The 14,828-nt window shown below is 34.0% G+C and overlaps 2 protein-coding genes across 7 annotated transcripts; one reads left to right on the top strand and one right to left on the bottom strand.

The window, feature by feature from the left end:
* Positions 1–2,626: 2,626 nt before the first annotated feature.
* Positions 2,627–8,165, top strand: Eb1 (microtubule-associated protein RP/EB family member 1). 6 transcript variants are annotated; one of them, XM_089735523.1, is made up of 6 exons: positions 2,627–2,702; positions 3,158–3,441; positions 3,938–4,172; positions 5,133–5,236; positions 5,317–5,472; positions 6,856–8,165. In XM_089735523.1, exons 2-6 carry the CDS (start codon positions 3,175–3,177, stop codon positions 6,922–6,924), a joined length of 831 nt encoding a protein of 276 aa, XP_089591649.1. In that variant the 5' UTR covers positions 2,627–2,702; positions 3,158–3,174; the 3' UTR covers positions 6,925–8,165. The 6 variants fall into 6 exon arrangements, with proteins under 6 accessions (XP_089591649.1, XP_089591651.1, XP_028028773.1 ...); XM_089735525.1 differs by lacking the exon at positions 3,938–4,172 and adding an exon at positions 4,396–4,621 and having other exon boundaries at positions 2,634–2,702; XM_028172972.2 differs by lacking the exon at positions 3,938–4,172 and adding an exon at positions 4,396–4,621 and having other exon boundaries at positions 2,647–2,807.
* A 2,023-nt stretch (positions 8,166–10,188) lies between these two features.
* LOC114244678 (uncharacterized) lies at positions 10,189–14,798 on the bottom strand. Its single transcript, XM_089735515.1, has 4 exons — positions 14,487–14,798; positions 12,381–14,334; positions 12,169–12,300; positions 10,189–11,713 (listed from the first exon to the last, which is right to left on the bottom strand). Exons 1-4 carry the CDS (start codon positions 14,553–14,555, stop codon positions 10,863–10,865), a joined length of 3,006 nt encoding a protein of 1,001 aa, XP_089591641.1. The 5' UTR covers positions 14,556–14,798; the 3' UTR covers positions 10,189–10,862.
* Positions 14,799–14,828: the final 30 nt, after the last annotated feature.

The raw sequence follows: 14,828 nt of genomic DNA, 5'->3' as shown, positions 1-14,828 counted from the left end.
CCTTATCCTTATCTTTATTTTTATCGGTGAGATTAATTAATTTTGATCAATTATCGTTTGTTCGACGACTATTGGTGATTGTTCGATCATAGAAACAATTAAATTTCCAATTATTAATTATTTTATATCTAATAAACAAACCATCACCTCACGCCTACAATGCACCGGTTTTGTCTGTCAGCTGGCAATGGCCGTATTTACTAGCGTTTTGTTAACAAGTGCGTTTATACTGTCTAATTATTTCTTAAGTAGATCAAAAATTAAACATAAAAAACTCCGTGAGGCTGCAATTGAGTGCTAGGTGACACATACTCAGGTTTTTTTTAAATAAAATCCTGTTTATAGAGTGTATATACATATATACCTAGTCAGGTCATAAATTCTGTCACATGTTTAATGTAAAATAATTGAAACAAGTTTATTCATTATGTAACCATTCATATACCAAAATGAACTTAACAAAACATAGATTCTTATGACACTAAAGTTTATTCAAAATGACCTCCGTGATTTTGAATACAGGCCTTCAATTTGCGCGGCCAGTCGTCTATCGCAGCACGAACGAGGTCCATGTCAATATCGGCGGCTGCCTTAATCAAGGATGTCTTGAGTGACTCCAAATTGGGATGAGGCTTTGAGCACGCCTTTTCCTCCAAATGTTGCCATATCTTGTAATCTAACGGATTCAAATGTGGACTGGAGGAGGGCCAGTCTTCGTGCCGGATGAAGTCGATTTCACGCGCCGCCAGCCAGTCTTGTGTGCTCTTCGCTCTATGAGCTGACGCCGAATCTTGTTGGAATACCCAGTGCCTGTTATTGAACATGGTATGAGAAACAGGTTCCACAAGGTTCGTCAAGATTGTATTTTGATACACAACTGCATTCGTTTTTACACCTTTCTCACAAAAATGTACCTCTGTTAAGCCCCAATAAGAAACTCCCAACCATACCGTGAGCGAGGATGGAAAATGACCTCGTTGGACACGCGGAATACGGTTGCTCGCTTCTTCACTACTGTGTGCGTACACCTTATCATTTTGTTTGTTGTAGCTCTCTTCTACGGTAAAAATTTTTTCATTCGAAAAAAGAAGTTCCCGATATTTTTTCCCGCGTACCGCTTCAACAAAGCGCGGCATCTCTTCAGTCTCAGGTCCATTAGACGAGCATTCAAACGATGTCCTGTTTTTCTTCGATTTGCCCGAAGCCCTAAGTCTTCATTTAACACCCTTTTCACCGTGGTTCTGCTTAACCCCATCTGAAGGGCCAACAGTTTCTGCTTACGTTTGGGATTTCTTTGAATTCGCGCCTTCACAGCTTTTATCACTGCTGGAGTCCTAACAGACCGAGGGCGACCACTTCTTGACCTGTCACTAGACACTAGAGTCTTCATTGTATCGTTTAATGGTACGATAAACGAATCTTTCGGTTATATTCAAATTTTTCAGTATGTTATAAATTTGAATTGGCGCGTAACCGCAACGATGCAACGCAATAACTGCAACACGGTCTTCTTTAAGCGTCCACTCCATATTTAAAAATGAGTAAAATTCTAAAATTATACATTTTTATTTTCATGAACAATTCGAAATTCGAATTCAATAAACTTTTTTGTGGCCAGCATTCTAAAAGAAAAGTTTTTACTGTGTGACAATACTTATGACCTGACTAGGTATATTAAGTTTATTCTTCCATGTTAAATGATTTTCTACGAAATGTCCCAGCAATATATTTCTTGAACTTATAAATAATTGTCATTTCAACAAAAACAGATTTTGTGTGCATTACATTTACATTTTTTGAACTACGTAATGAATTTAGGAATTATTAATTTTATTATAAAATACAAGTATCATAACTATCTCCTATTGCATGGTAATGAATAATATCATTTTAAAACGAAAGTTGTACTCCTAAAATATTCTTAGAATAATTAGATATCACTGAAATTCCTATAGACTTGTTAATATTCAATATCATTAAAAATAACTGAATTTATTAAAACCGCGGTACTCGTACTTTAACGACTAATTGGCCGTCTTCATTGACATTTTTTTGTTGAAGTATTGTTGAAGTTTGTTGAAGTTGTCAGTATTTTTTTGATCTACATAAGAAATAATTAGACAGTATAAACGCACTTGTTAACAAAACTCTAGTAAATACGGCCATTGCCAGCTGACAGACAAATCCGGCGCATGCGCATTATAGGCGTGAGGTGATGGTTTGTTTATTAGATATAAAATAATTATTTATTGGGAATTTAATTGTTTTTATGATCGAACAATCACCAATAGTCATCGAACAAACGATAATTGATCAAAACTAATTGGTTTGACCGATAAAACTAAAGATAAGGATAAGGTAAGGAGGACCGACTTAAGGGTGATCATTTGTTTAATTAATTATAAATAAATAACCGACGAACAAACAATTTTTAGATTTCAACATTAACGAAAAAACGACGAACAAATAATTAAAAATAAAAAAAATCCGAAAATCAAAAAAAGTAGGGCGAAATTCAGTGAGCCAGACAAAGCCTGTCCAACCTAAAGTGTAATGTTTGAATATTTCAATGCCGGTTGAACCTTAGTGCGTTTGCCTATAAAGGTTAGCGAATAGAGTCTAAAAAAATCTTTGGTCGTAGGTATCGTGACGAATAGAGATTAGAGAACAGAAAGTGTCTATGGTGATCAAAGAAGAACGAGGTGAGCGTTTTGGATAAAAATTCTAACAAATTTGATAACTTATCTCACACAGCAAACTTGTTTAGAATAAAGATAAATTCACGGTCAAGAATTTTTTCATCAAGGGTAAGTTTATTGGCAGTTAATTTTAAACATTTACCGCAAAACTCTTAAAGTAAAGCGACATATTTTTGATGAGTCGACTCGTATGTCATATCACATCCGCTACGAAGAACGTTTCAGTTAACTGTTACTTTACAAACAACTGTCTTATTGATAGCGTAAGAATTAAGAAGTTCAGCAGGTGGTTATAGTTATATGAGTATTTAAAAGATAGACTCACTGTATCATAATACCACGACCTATTTTTAGATCAGCTTTCTTTTCCGAATGTATTCGAGGCGCATTGATGTTTGCTTGCAGCCGGTCTTTTAGCGATTTATCTAATGTTAAACAATCCCAACCTTTTGTTTCAGGCTGATACATAGTAAAAATGGCTGTAAATGTATATTCTACGAACGTTACGTCAGAAAATCTATCGCGGCATGATATGCTAGCGTGGGTGAATGATTGTCTCCAGTCAAACTTTGCGAAGATCGAAGAGTTGTGTACAGGTGCCGCCTATTGCCAGTTCATGGACATGCTGTTCCCTGGCAGTGTACCAATGAAAAGAATCAAATTTAAGACAAATTTGGAACATGAATATATACAGAACTTTAAAATATTACAAGCTGGTTTTAAAAAGATGGGTGTGGACAAGGTATTGCTTTTTGTAAATATAATTCTAATCTGATTAGTCATAAGTTTTAAATTCTCATTTAAAGAGACTTGATACACAATTAAAGTAATATCAGAAAGAAAACGGAATGTTTATCAATAATGTGTTGAATCAGTAGGTATTTATGTTTACAGGAAATGGCTTAAAGAAAGATACTTATTTAAATAAATTACCATACTATTACTACCAATGGTAGGACTGTAAGCCCAAATGGGTAAGTATCGTCACCTTGCCTATTTCTGCTCTGAAACAGTAATGCCTTCTGGCTTGAAGGGTGAGACTGTTCTAAGTATAATTGAGGCTTTGACCTCATATTTCGAGATGGCTGACAATGTTCACATTGTGATCTTTAAAGGCTAAGTACCCATTTGACACCAATGAGCTTGCTTACTCTTCGATATAATAAATTCAATCATTGGTAAAAATTATCAATATCTGTTATGTTGCCATTTAACTAAATAAATATGTAATTTTATAGGTAATACCAGTAGACAAGCTGATTAAAGGCAGATTTCAGGACAACTTTGAATTTTTACAATGGTTTAAAAAATTTTTTGATGCTAACTATGATGGTCGGGATTACGATGCTTTTGAGGCTCGCTGCGGTATCCCACTAGGTTCTGGCATTTGTGACCCGGGTGTTCCATTATGTGGCATCATGCAGCCTCCACCAACGAGAGCACGCCGACCAGCGCCCATACAGCATTCGGGCAGTATGCATCTATATAGAATACCTTCAAGCACACAACTCACACACCACACTCAGAAATGATACCTGTGATAAAAAAAAATATAACAATTAATTCAATTTTAATGAAACATTTTTGAGAGTGGTGCTTGAACTTTAAACATAAGGTCCTAATTGCAGGTATCGTATCCCGCACTTGTAGACCTATTGTTTCATTTTATTTTATCCTTCACTTTTTTCTTTTGTAGATAGTACCCATTGACAAACTGGTGAAGGGTCGTTTCCAAGATAATTTTGAGTTTTTGCAATGGTTCAAGAAATTCTTTGACGCCAACTATGGAGGTGCGGCATATGACGCAGTGGCGCAGCGAGAAGGTCTGCCCATGGGGCACGGGGGCTCGGCCGCCCCGAGGGCCGCTGCCGCTAAGAAACCCGTCGCCCCTGTCGCCAAAGTCGCAGCTAGACCCCAAACCAGTACTATTTTATTTTCATTTAATGAGTGACCTAACTATTCCTTATTTTGCTGTTATAAAATATGATTCATTACAAATTTTTAGTATTTACTTATATTTCAATTTATCAGAACCATTGCACCTAATTAATGATTAGTATTCCCTGTTACTTAGTGTTGAGTTTTGTATAAATATACATAGTTTATCTTTAACTACTTATGAGATATAACTTTAACTACTACAACATATATGTCATACAAATCATTATAAGGAAATATATAATGTTATTTAAACTGCACCTGCACATAAGTTACACATATTTACACAGCATGCTTTGCATTACATTTACATGTAAATATATTTTTTTCTTCTTACAATTGTAATTATGTACATTTTATATTATAGTTATTAATGTGTAATTTGCATAGTACTGTAACTGAAATTTTGTATAAAAATTTACACTAATACTTGAAATATACTGAATGCTCGAATCCAAGCAATATTTTAAAATAAATTAATTTTATCTTTTTTAGTTGGGAAAGCTAATACAACAGTCAGATCTCCACCAGTTAATTTGTCACGGATAAGTCAAAGTGCCAAGGGTGATTCGAAAGTTGTGGATGAATTAAACCATCAGGTAAATATAGAAGTCAAATGTGATTAATTCAAGATAATTCCAATGGAAACATGGATACAGTTTTAATTAAATTTTCTCAGATAAACGAATTGAAAGCTACAGTAGATGGATTAGAAAAAGAGAGAGACTTCTACTTCGGTAAGCTTCGGGATATAGAGGTGATCTGTCAAGAGATGGAAGAACAACACAATGCTCCTATAGTGCAAAAGATTCTTGATATTTTATATGCCACTGAGGTAAGTATTTACTACATACATTTTTGATAACAACAAGAACTTACACAGGACTTTTGTATTAAAAAAAAGCACTATTCTGTTCATAGTCACTAGTTTGGGCCTTTGACTTTAATCAGATTTTCTCTCTATATCCTATTATATGAACATTCATTTTATAAGAATCTGAAGTATATGATTCATTTCAAGGATTTGTTTTTTAAAGTCTCCTTTTTTACTTAAGATATTTTACTGCATCAAATATGACAAGTTTATGCACATTTATATATTAATAAATATAATTATATACTATATACATAATCAAATCAAGAGGTGGTCAAGAACTAATTTACAAAAGCTGAGGTGTGCTCTGCTAAATTTAACTGTCTTCTTCATTGTTATAATGTGGAAACAATTTTATGTTTTGTTGTAAATATGGGAGGTACTGAAACATCAATTATCTTCTCACTGTACTGTTGATTTCTCGTGCCAATCGCCTGTATCCATGCAAGTGGCACTTCGACAACAACTTTACGAAGCTCAGTAAATTTAAATATAAAATGTAGCACAAGACAGTAAACTATGCAAAGCCCAAAACAGCACAGCCACTGATTTTAATTCAATTATTAATAAATTCAAATTATCTTATACTTTAAGTCGTCGTGGCCTAAAAGATAAGACGTCCGGTGTATTCTTGTTGAAGCGATGCACCGGTATTCGAATCCCGCAGGCGGGTACCAATTTTTCTAATGAAATATGTACTCAACAAATGTTCACGATTAACTTCCACGGTGAAGGAATAACATCGTGTAATAAAAGTCAAACCCGCAAAAAAAAAATTATAATTTGCGTAATTACTGGTGGTAGGACCTCTTGTGAGTCCGCGCAGGTAGGTACCACCGCCCTGCCTATTTCTGCCGTGAAGCAGTAATGCGTTTCGGTTTGAAGGGTAGGGCAGCCGTTGTAACTATACTCGAGACCTTAGAACTTATATCTCAAGGTGGGTCGCGCATTTACTTTGTAGATGTCTATGGGCTCCAGTAACCACTTAACACCAGGTGGGCTGTGAACTCGTCCACCCATCTAAGCAATAAAAAATAAAAATATATACTAAATAAAATTTGCATGTTAAAAACAACTTATATGAGTTAGGCTTGTCATACTAATTCTTTATGATATAATTTACAGGATAATACAAATTTGATTTCACTACTATAGTAGGCAGCAGCTTGGTTGTGCTCTTGGAATTTAAGCCAATGCTAAATTCTTGGAACATTAAACATTATTTTAGGAAATGTAAATTTTTTTTTTTTTTTATAAGCAATAAAAAAAAAAAAAAATTGAAATATAAAAAATTATTAGTTTCTGTTTCTATTCTTAATTTGAATCCAGCCTGTTATTTTCCAGGATGGTTTCGCGCCTCCCGAGGAGATAGACGGCGACAACCCTCACCCGCCAGAAGAGGACGAATATTGAAACAAGACAATACGACATCAACGCGTATCATAGTGCTCTTGTATATTATATCAAACGAAATTATATCGCTTAACAATCATTGACAATATTGAGTGCTTAGTATTTCACAGCCAACGAGTCGTAACATACTAGGTCGGTCCATTGACACAGTGACCTTTAGCTTTTCTTGTGTATTAAATTTTAACACGTTTGTTAATTCTAGTATGTTTATAATTAACTTGTCAAAACGACTGTCTATATTTGGATGGTCGCGGATTTGTTATACATTTTCCTTATGTATTATAACATTTTTGAATTATGTAACGTGTTAAAATTTAATTTAACATATATAAAATATTATTTTCATCTGTAATTTCCTTCTCTGATTTTTGCACAAAAGTAATTTATCATCCATATGTTTATTTTATAGGAATTTTTAGACCTACAATTATTGAAATAGCTTAATAATGACTAGCGGTATTGTAAAAGTTAGTCTTTCAAGTAACAATAATTTATGTAGGTTCCGTAGGTAGATGAGTAATAATAACATTGTATCGTGCATGTAAATCTGTGTTGTATTTTCGCATGGCTGTGTCATATCTAAGTGCATACCGAATAAATTATTTGGGGGCGACATTTCTCGACTGAATTTCTAATTTCGTGTGTATTTTCGGAGGTTTGAAGTATAAATGAATGGCGTTGAGGTTTCGCGTTTGAGATTGAGTAATGTGCAATGAACCGCGAAATGAGATGCTTTTTCTCGTATCTACTACATTTCTGGGCCACTATTGCCTAAATAATGTGCATTTAATAGTTTGTTAATTATTGGAAGAGATTTACTGTTACTTGTTCAGTTCTGTTAATAAATAACAAAGTTAGCCAAAATTAAATGTTACAATATTATCTCGTATTATTATGGTTTGTAATTAGATCTGAAATTCTTAGTTTTCATGGAAATTTATTTTGTTCTCTGCAATTTGAATAACCATGCTAGTAAATCGTTAAATACTTATTTTTCGTTTTAATACTAACATTAGTTATACGTAAGGTATACTAATAAATAATAATTTAGTATATTTTATTGGTAAAGCATCTTAAAAGCGGGACACTAACGACTTGTTGGCGGAAGATGTTCGCTGGTTAAGATAAAGATAGATAATTTATTTACTTCAGCATTCGTAAATTGCCTTAACTTCAGATATATTAATTGCGTCTGATTTTCAGATTGTGAATGTCTTATCGAATAAATAACTTTTATTGACGATTTGTTTTTATTATTTCAGATTAGTAAATAAATATATTAATTGCAGCATTTGGCCAAAATTATCTCTACCTATTCATGCAATAACAATTCAATACAAGTTGCTCTCCCTAGCCCTAAAGATTCTCATATCGGCATTGTAGTAACATGAAGGGTGAACGAGCTTACAGTCACAACCTATCTAGTATTAATTGGATACCGTAAACAGGCATTACATGTGGACCCCAGCACCTACATCGAGACACGACGCGTAAGTCTCCTTTGTATAGGTTAAGAGCTGTTCCAACTCTTCAAATCTTTCATTACGGTTTTTATTGATGTTGCTTCACAGTGAAAGTCATCGTGAAGATGTGTGACTACTTAGGTATATTATTATTTCAATGGAAAACTTTGTATCTCCGCAGTATTTCGACACTTCTTCATAGCTTATTCAGAACGCTTGCAAGTACACATTCCCGATCCTGCGGAAAGAATGGAAAGCAGTCGACGTCGCCCCAAACACGTCATTTCGGATCCTCCCGATCCACTAACGGTGCTTTTAGGTACCTCAAGCACCGGTCATCGTTTTCGTCGAACCCGTCGCTTCCGACGAAGGGCTCGACGAGTAAATTAACCCTCAGACACAGCCCACTGAGTTTCTCGCCGGATCTTCTCAGTGGGTCGCGTTTCCGATCCGGTGGTAGATTCTGCGAAGCACGGCTCCTTGCTAGGGTTCGTGTTAGCAACGTCGTCAGGTTTGAGCCCCGTGAGCTCACCGACTAGTTAAGGTTCCGCTGATATAGCCTCTCAAGGATATCAGCTTAGGTAGGAAAAAAAATACAAGTACACCTTCGATCTGATTATATCCAGGGTGTCTCAAAAGAAAGTTTACATTTGTTTTGGATAATGCGTGAACGCAACTATTCTGAGGGGCGCGGGGGGGTGTCAATCGGTAACCTGGCCAGAGGTCAAATTTTTCCTGGTGAATTGATCTCCAGGAGACGTGACATAAGTTGACCTCCATGCAGTTCCGATTTGACACCTATGGACTTTTTCCTGTGGGGTTATGTCAAATCCAAAGTTTACGCCAACAAACCGACTTTCCAGGCACAATTAAAAGAAAATATCCGTCACTAAAGCGCAGCCATCACGGAGAACACCTGCCGAGCCGTCATAGGCAATTTTAGTGCTCGATTAAACGAATGCCGTGAACGGAACGGTTTACATTAGGACGATATCATTTTTAAAAAATAAATTCCTAAACAGTGTATCTTAATATGTAATAAACATTTTTTCAATAAACTCCTTACTTTTTTATAAATTATAGTTTTAAATATGACATTTCTTTTGAGATACCTTGTATATCAGGATACAAATTACAATATTTTTTTGCTTTATCTATGTACTGCTTAATTTGTTGTTTCTTATTCTTAAATACTTTTTTTAAATGAGTGATGTATGATGCTTAATGGTATTTCCAACAGTACGAATATTTTACAATTTTCGCATTCGAGAATATTTAAACACTAAATTTACGCCTATAACTTATCATCATCATTCTCCTCACCTTCTCCCAGTCACCTGGGGTCGGCGCAACATATTTTCTCCTTTTATGTATGGAAGGAGAATAAATCATCTATCCTATAGCATTTCTTCTTAGATCTACCTCTTCCTCCATAAATTATAATGCAATTAATATTATAAGATATACAAGGAGATACAACTAATTAAGTATCTTATCTATGACCACCACAATGAAACAATTGTCACAGTCACAGTTTTTTTTAAATAGAGTCCTGTTTACATAATAAGCTTTAGGATTTTACTACGTTTATAGACACTCGAATCCGACAATGACTTCCATATCATTCACTGCTTCGGTGCAGCCCAGTTCCTACCCACCGGCTGGGCTTCAGCTGTTCGATTACCTGCAGACTTAGCGAATGTAATTTCCCACTCATGATTGTCAACGGCCGACTCCATGACAACGAAAATTGAAGTATTCGATGCGTCGCGAGATGTTATAGAAAATAAAAAACGTGAGATGAAACCATACAAGTAGTTTTTAATATGTCTACGACTCGCGAAAATCGAAGAAAATATTATGACAGACACATAGTTGACACAAAACAAAGGAATAAAATTTAGGTTACAGTTATGTACATTTTTATTGAATATTTAAATTTATAATATTAAAACCTAAATTAAATCAGGCATACACAATAATTTCAGAATTTTACATTTTTAAATAAGAACTTATTAATTATAGGATGACAATATGGAAATGTAATCTTAATTGCAACTACAATAATAGCCCTCTAAAACCCTATTTAAGTTATTTTGCGAGTGGAGATTAGTAAGTCATATTATTATCATCGTATCTAATCCTGCTTTGGAGCAGTTGTACATTCCAGCCTGAAGGATAGAACTGATATTGGCCAATACATTCTAATTTATATGAATAGTGCCCGTAGATAATGGTAACTGCATAACATCATATGAGGTGCAAAGTGGTAAATATTCAGTTTGTTATTAAACTGATATAAATTTTTCTTGGCTTTCTTTACTGATTCTTTCTTAAAAAGCATTATGAACACATAAACAATATAACTTAATTAAAATATAAAAAAAAATTCTAATAGCTTTTAATTCATATAAATTAATTTCTCCAAGCAGGTAAACAAGTATGTTTAATACCGAAAATATTTCATACATATGCTTAAATTTTATGTCTATTATTATTATTATTGATTTGTCTCCTTGTCCTATTATTATTTTTAATTATTGGGCTTGAATTTGATAAATTACTTCTTGATCTTAAACTCCTGTCATGTTTTACCGGTACAATTTCTATATTCACCTTATTATTTCTTAACTTATTTTTTACCTGAAAACTTACATCAACCTTTGACATAGAATCCTTTTTTAAAATTTGTGTGTTAAAAACTTTGACTGGCTCCTGTATACTATTCTTTTTTGATTTGCTATTTTTCATTTCTATAGCCTCATTCTTCAGGTTTATATTCTTCCTGGAGAGTATAACTTCTTTTTTTAGTTTTTCTGCTTTGGGGCTTTTACTGGTCTTCTGTGGGGTGACCCTGTTATTTCTATTAATTTTGGTGGTTTTTACAGCATTTTTTGGAGTTATAGCCTTTCTTGTAACTCTTTTTGATGAAATATCATTTTCTCCTGAACTTGTTTTGATCCTCTTTGCTGTATTTTTTGGAGGCGTTGGACATCCCCGTTTTACTTTTATATTAGATTTATTTGTAGTATTCAGATTATTTTCAGCAATTAAAATAGACGCCTTCAAATCAGTTTGGGGTTTCTGTTTCTGTTGTTTTGTTGGTTCCTTTTTTTTACTATTTGTGGTGTTTGTTTCTTTGGAATCAAGATTTTTTTTGGATGTGGGCTCTCTATGTGATCTTATCCGAAAATTTTTAATATTAAGCTTTTGCATATTCATTTTAGTATTGTTTTGAATAGTATTGTTGACCTCTGGAGTTGGAGTACTATTTTCCTTGTCATTTCCATGAACATTAGTAATATTATTTGTTCTATTTGGGGTGGCTAAAACAAAATAATGTTTTAATATTTATTTATTTTTTACCTTTATAGACAGACGAGCATACGCCCCTCCCCCTCCCATAGACACACTGAGTTTCTTGCCGGATCTTCTCAGTGGGTCGCGTTTCCGATCTGGTGGTAGATGCTGCGAAGCACTGCTCTTGCTAGGGTCAGTGTTAGCAACACTCCGGTTTGAGCACCGTGAGCCTCACGTACACACGTTAGGGTGAAGCTGAAATAGCCTCTCAAGACTATCAGCATAGGTAGAAAAAAAAAAACGGCCCACCTGGTGGTAAGTGGTCACCGCCGCTCGTGGACGTCAGCGATGCCAGGGGCAGAGCCAAGCCGCTGCCTACCATTAAGTGCTCTCCGCAAGCCTTGTTTGAAGTAGGACATGTCCTAGCGCTCAATATTTCGCATTTAATTAATTTTACAATTATCTAATAAGTTATGCTTACCTAGCTTATCAATACTTGCATAATATGTGGTCTTTTTTGATACCATGAAAGACTCCACATCACTTTCAATATCTGTATCCCAAAACGACTTAACACATGATTTGATATTACTGTTGATTGTATCTGGAAATCCTGAAACATGCAAACATTTCTTATAATTAAGGCCAATACATATTATAAAATTTTATTAATGTATCTCAAATGTAACAAACCATTCTTATTTATTTCTGTTTTATTTAAATAATTCCCTGTCGGCTTCTGTAAAAGTTCCTTTGCTGGAGGTCTAACATTTTCTAAAACAACTTTACAGGTTTTTAGGTTACATTTATCTATACATTTCTTCTTTGTATTTGCTCTATTTTCTTTATTGTTTTGAGTATTTTTAGTTTTATTACTTTCATTATTTTTATTTTTAGCAGCAAGTGTATTTGTACTTTTATCAATTTTTATAGTTTTACTTTTATTAGGACCTTCCAAAAATATTTCTTCATCTGTGAAAGTATCACTAACACTTTCATTGTTACATGCAGATATTACTGATGTAACATCCCATTTGTCTTCTGGTTCATTTATACTCCTTTTGTTTTGTAGTTTTGTTCTATTTGTTTGTGAAGTAAGATTCATTTTGTCAGCAGGAACGATTTTATGTATGAGATCTAAGAAGTTATTGTCATCACCCAACATGTCTGTATTTAAACAAGATTGAGAAGTAACTAGTTTTCTAATTTTATTCTTTTCTTTTTGTATTGTATCATAATCATTTTGAGGACTGTTAATCGAGTTATCAGAATTATTTTTATTACTATCAGGTACATCAAATTTCTGTGTAAATAGTTTTCGTTTAATGAAACTTGGTTTACTAGATATGTCACTAAAACAAGTCTGTGCTGTATCATTAAGTTTATCTTGAACTCTTTCCTGAGTTCTCTCGGGTGAGCCTGCATCACACAATTCATTGACTGGCAAAGAATTAATCTCTGAAGTAGGTGCTGATTTTGCAATAACTTTTTCTTTTAAAGTATTAGCTGATTTTCTAACTGGAAATATAGGTTTGGCAAAATTAAAATCGTCTGTTTTACTGTTTGTTTCAGACACCTTTGTGAAAACCTCACCATCTATCTTTTTTACAGGAGAATTCTTACATCTCTTTTTATTTGGAGTTTGAACAGTTTTTGTCAGTAAATTCCTTTTTCTATTAGTTTGTTTTTGAACCAAATTCTCCTTTACTGTTCTTGAAAAAATTTCTTCATGTTCACTATCTGTTGTTTGGCTAATATTATTAACTGGGTTCATATGGCTCCTTACAATAGGTTTTGGATAATTTACATTGTTTTGACTCTTTTTGCCTGAGCATTCCGGTATTGTTGCTGATGCTAGAGAATTGTTAAATCTTTGAGAGGGTAATAGGAACCCATTTTTGAAACGATCCTTTTGTAATAAAGGAGCTTGCATAGATTTATTTCTGTTAGCAGCTAGTGTTATAGGGTCAACAGTAAACATATTTCTAAAAGTTTTCTGTTTAAAATTTGCTGAACAATCTTTGTAAATGTTGCCCTCCTCAATAGTTTTCTTTATATGAGTAACATCTGTTTTAGTTGATCTACAACTTGATAAATTTTCCTTATAGAAACAGTTTCTCATGGAACTACATTCATCATTACTTAAAGAAGAGTCACTACCTTGCTCTCCAGATTCACCACCCGATCCCTTTCTGGTACCTTTAAGAAATAATCTTAAATGGCGCCTTTTCTCAAACTTTTTTCTGATGCGTCTTTTCATATATTTTTTGTAAGCCTCTGTTATCACTTTTAGATCACTTTTTGAAAATTCTCCATTTTTAAATGCCATTGCTATGTCTGCAGCACTTACACTTGCACAAGATGCTACACTCATAGACATAGGGCTTCCACTTCTTCCATTAAGCAAAGATCGTTGAGAGCTCATAGCACGATGATAGAAGGGGCGATTAAAGTTTCTTGGCAACATTTCACTTCTCATTGAAACGGGTGAGGTTTCTCTCTGAGAGTACATATTCCTGTGATCATAAGCAGACTCGGTATATCGATATTGATCAAAATTTCTAGATATTTGCATTGATGTCATCATTTTATTGCGTAAACTTAAGCTCGTCATGTTTGAAATATCAGGTCCTTTTGCACAGACCGTCTGAAACAGTGAAGTTTTATATTAAAACCTAGAACTCACATATAAGTCCAATTCAATATAATGCAATCATATATCCTATGGCTTCCGAGTAACTCACTCTTTGAATTTGAATTCAATTCAAAGTAAATCATTTCACTGTTTGTTTCACTCACCGTGTTTCTGTTTTGAAAAGTATAAACATTGTTTGATAATGCTACGCTATCACTGTCAGTATCACTCATTTTTAGTTGTTCCAATTTGTCATCACACAAGAATGTTCACATAACTTCGGTATTATGGTAAGAAACTTTTGTCAAATCACGATTATGGTTATGCACTACATTTCAATTACTACGTTGTTTATCAACTCATTACAAAATTAAATTCACATTCCCCAAAATATTCAAATAACGGATTTCGTTTGACGCGTAACGCCTAGTTCTCAAATATTGTGTATAGTCTATAGTCTATGGTTTAGTTATAAGTTGACGCATGAGTGATTGGTAGCACTGTTT

The sequence above is a fragment of the Bombyx mandarina genome, chromosome 19, assembly GCF_030267445.1.
Source record: "Bombyx mandarina strain Sakado chromosome 19, ASM3026744v2".
Taxonomy (NCBI): Eukaryota; Metazoa; Arthropoda; class Insecta; order Lepidoptera; family Bombycidae; genus Bombyx; species Bombyx mandarina.
Note: the sequence above shows the minus strand (reverse complement) of the source record. Positions and strands in the feature narration are given on the sequence as shown.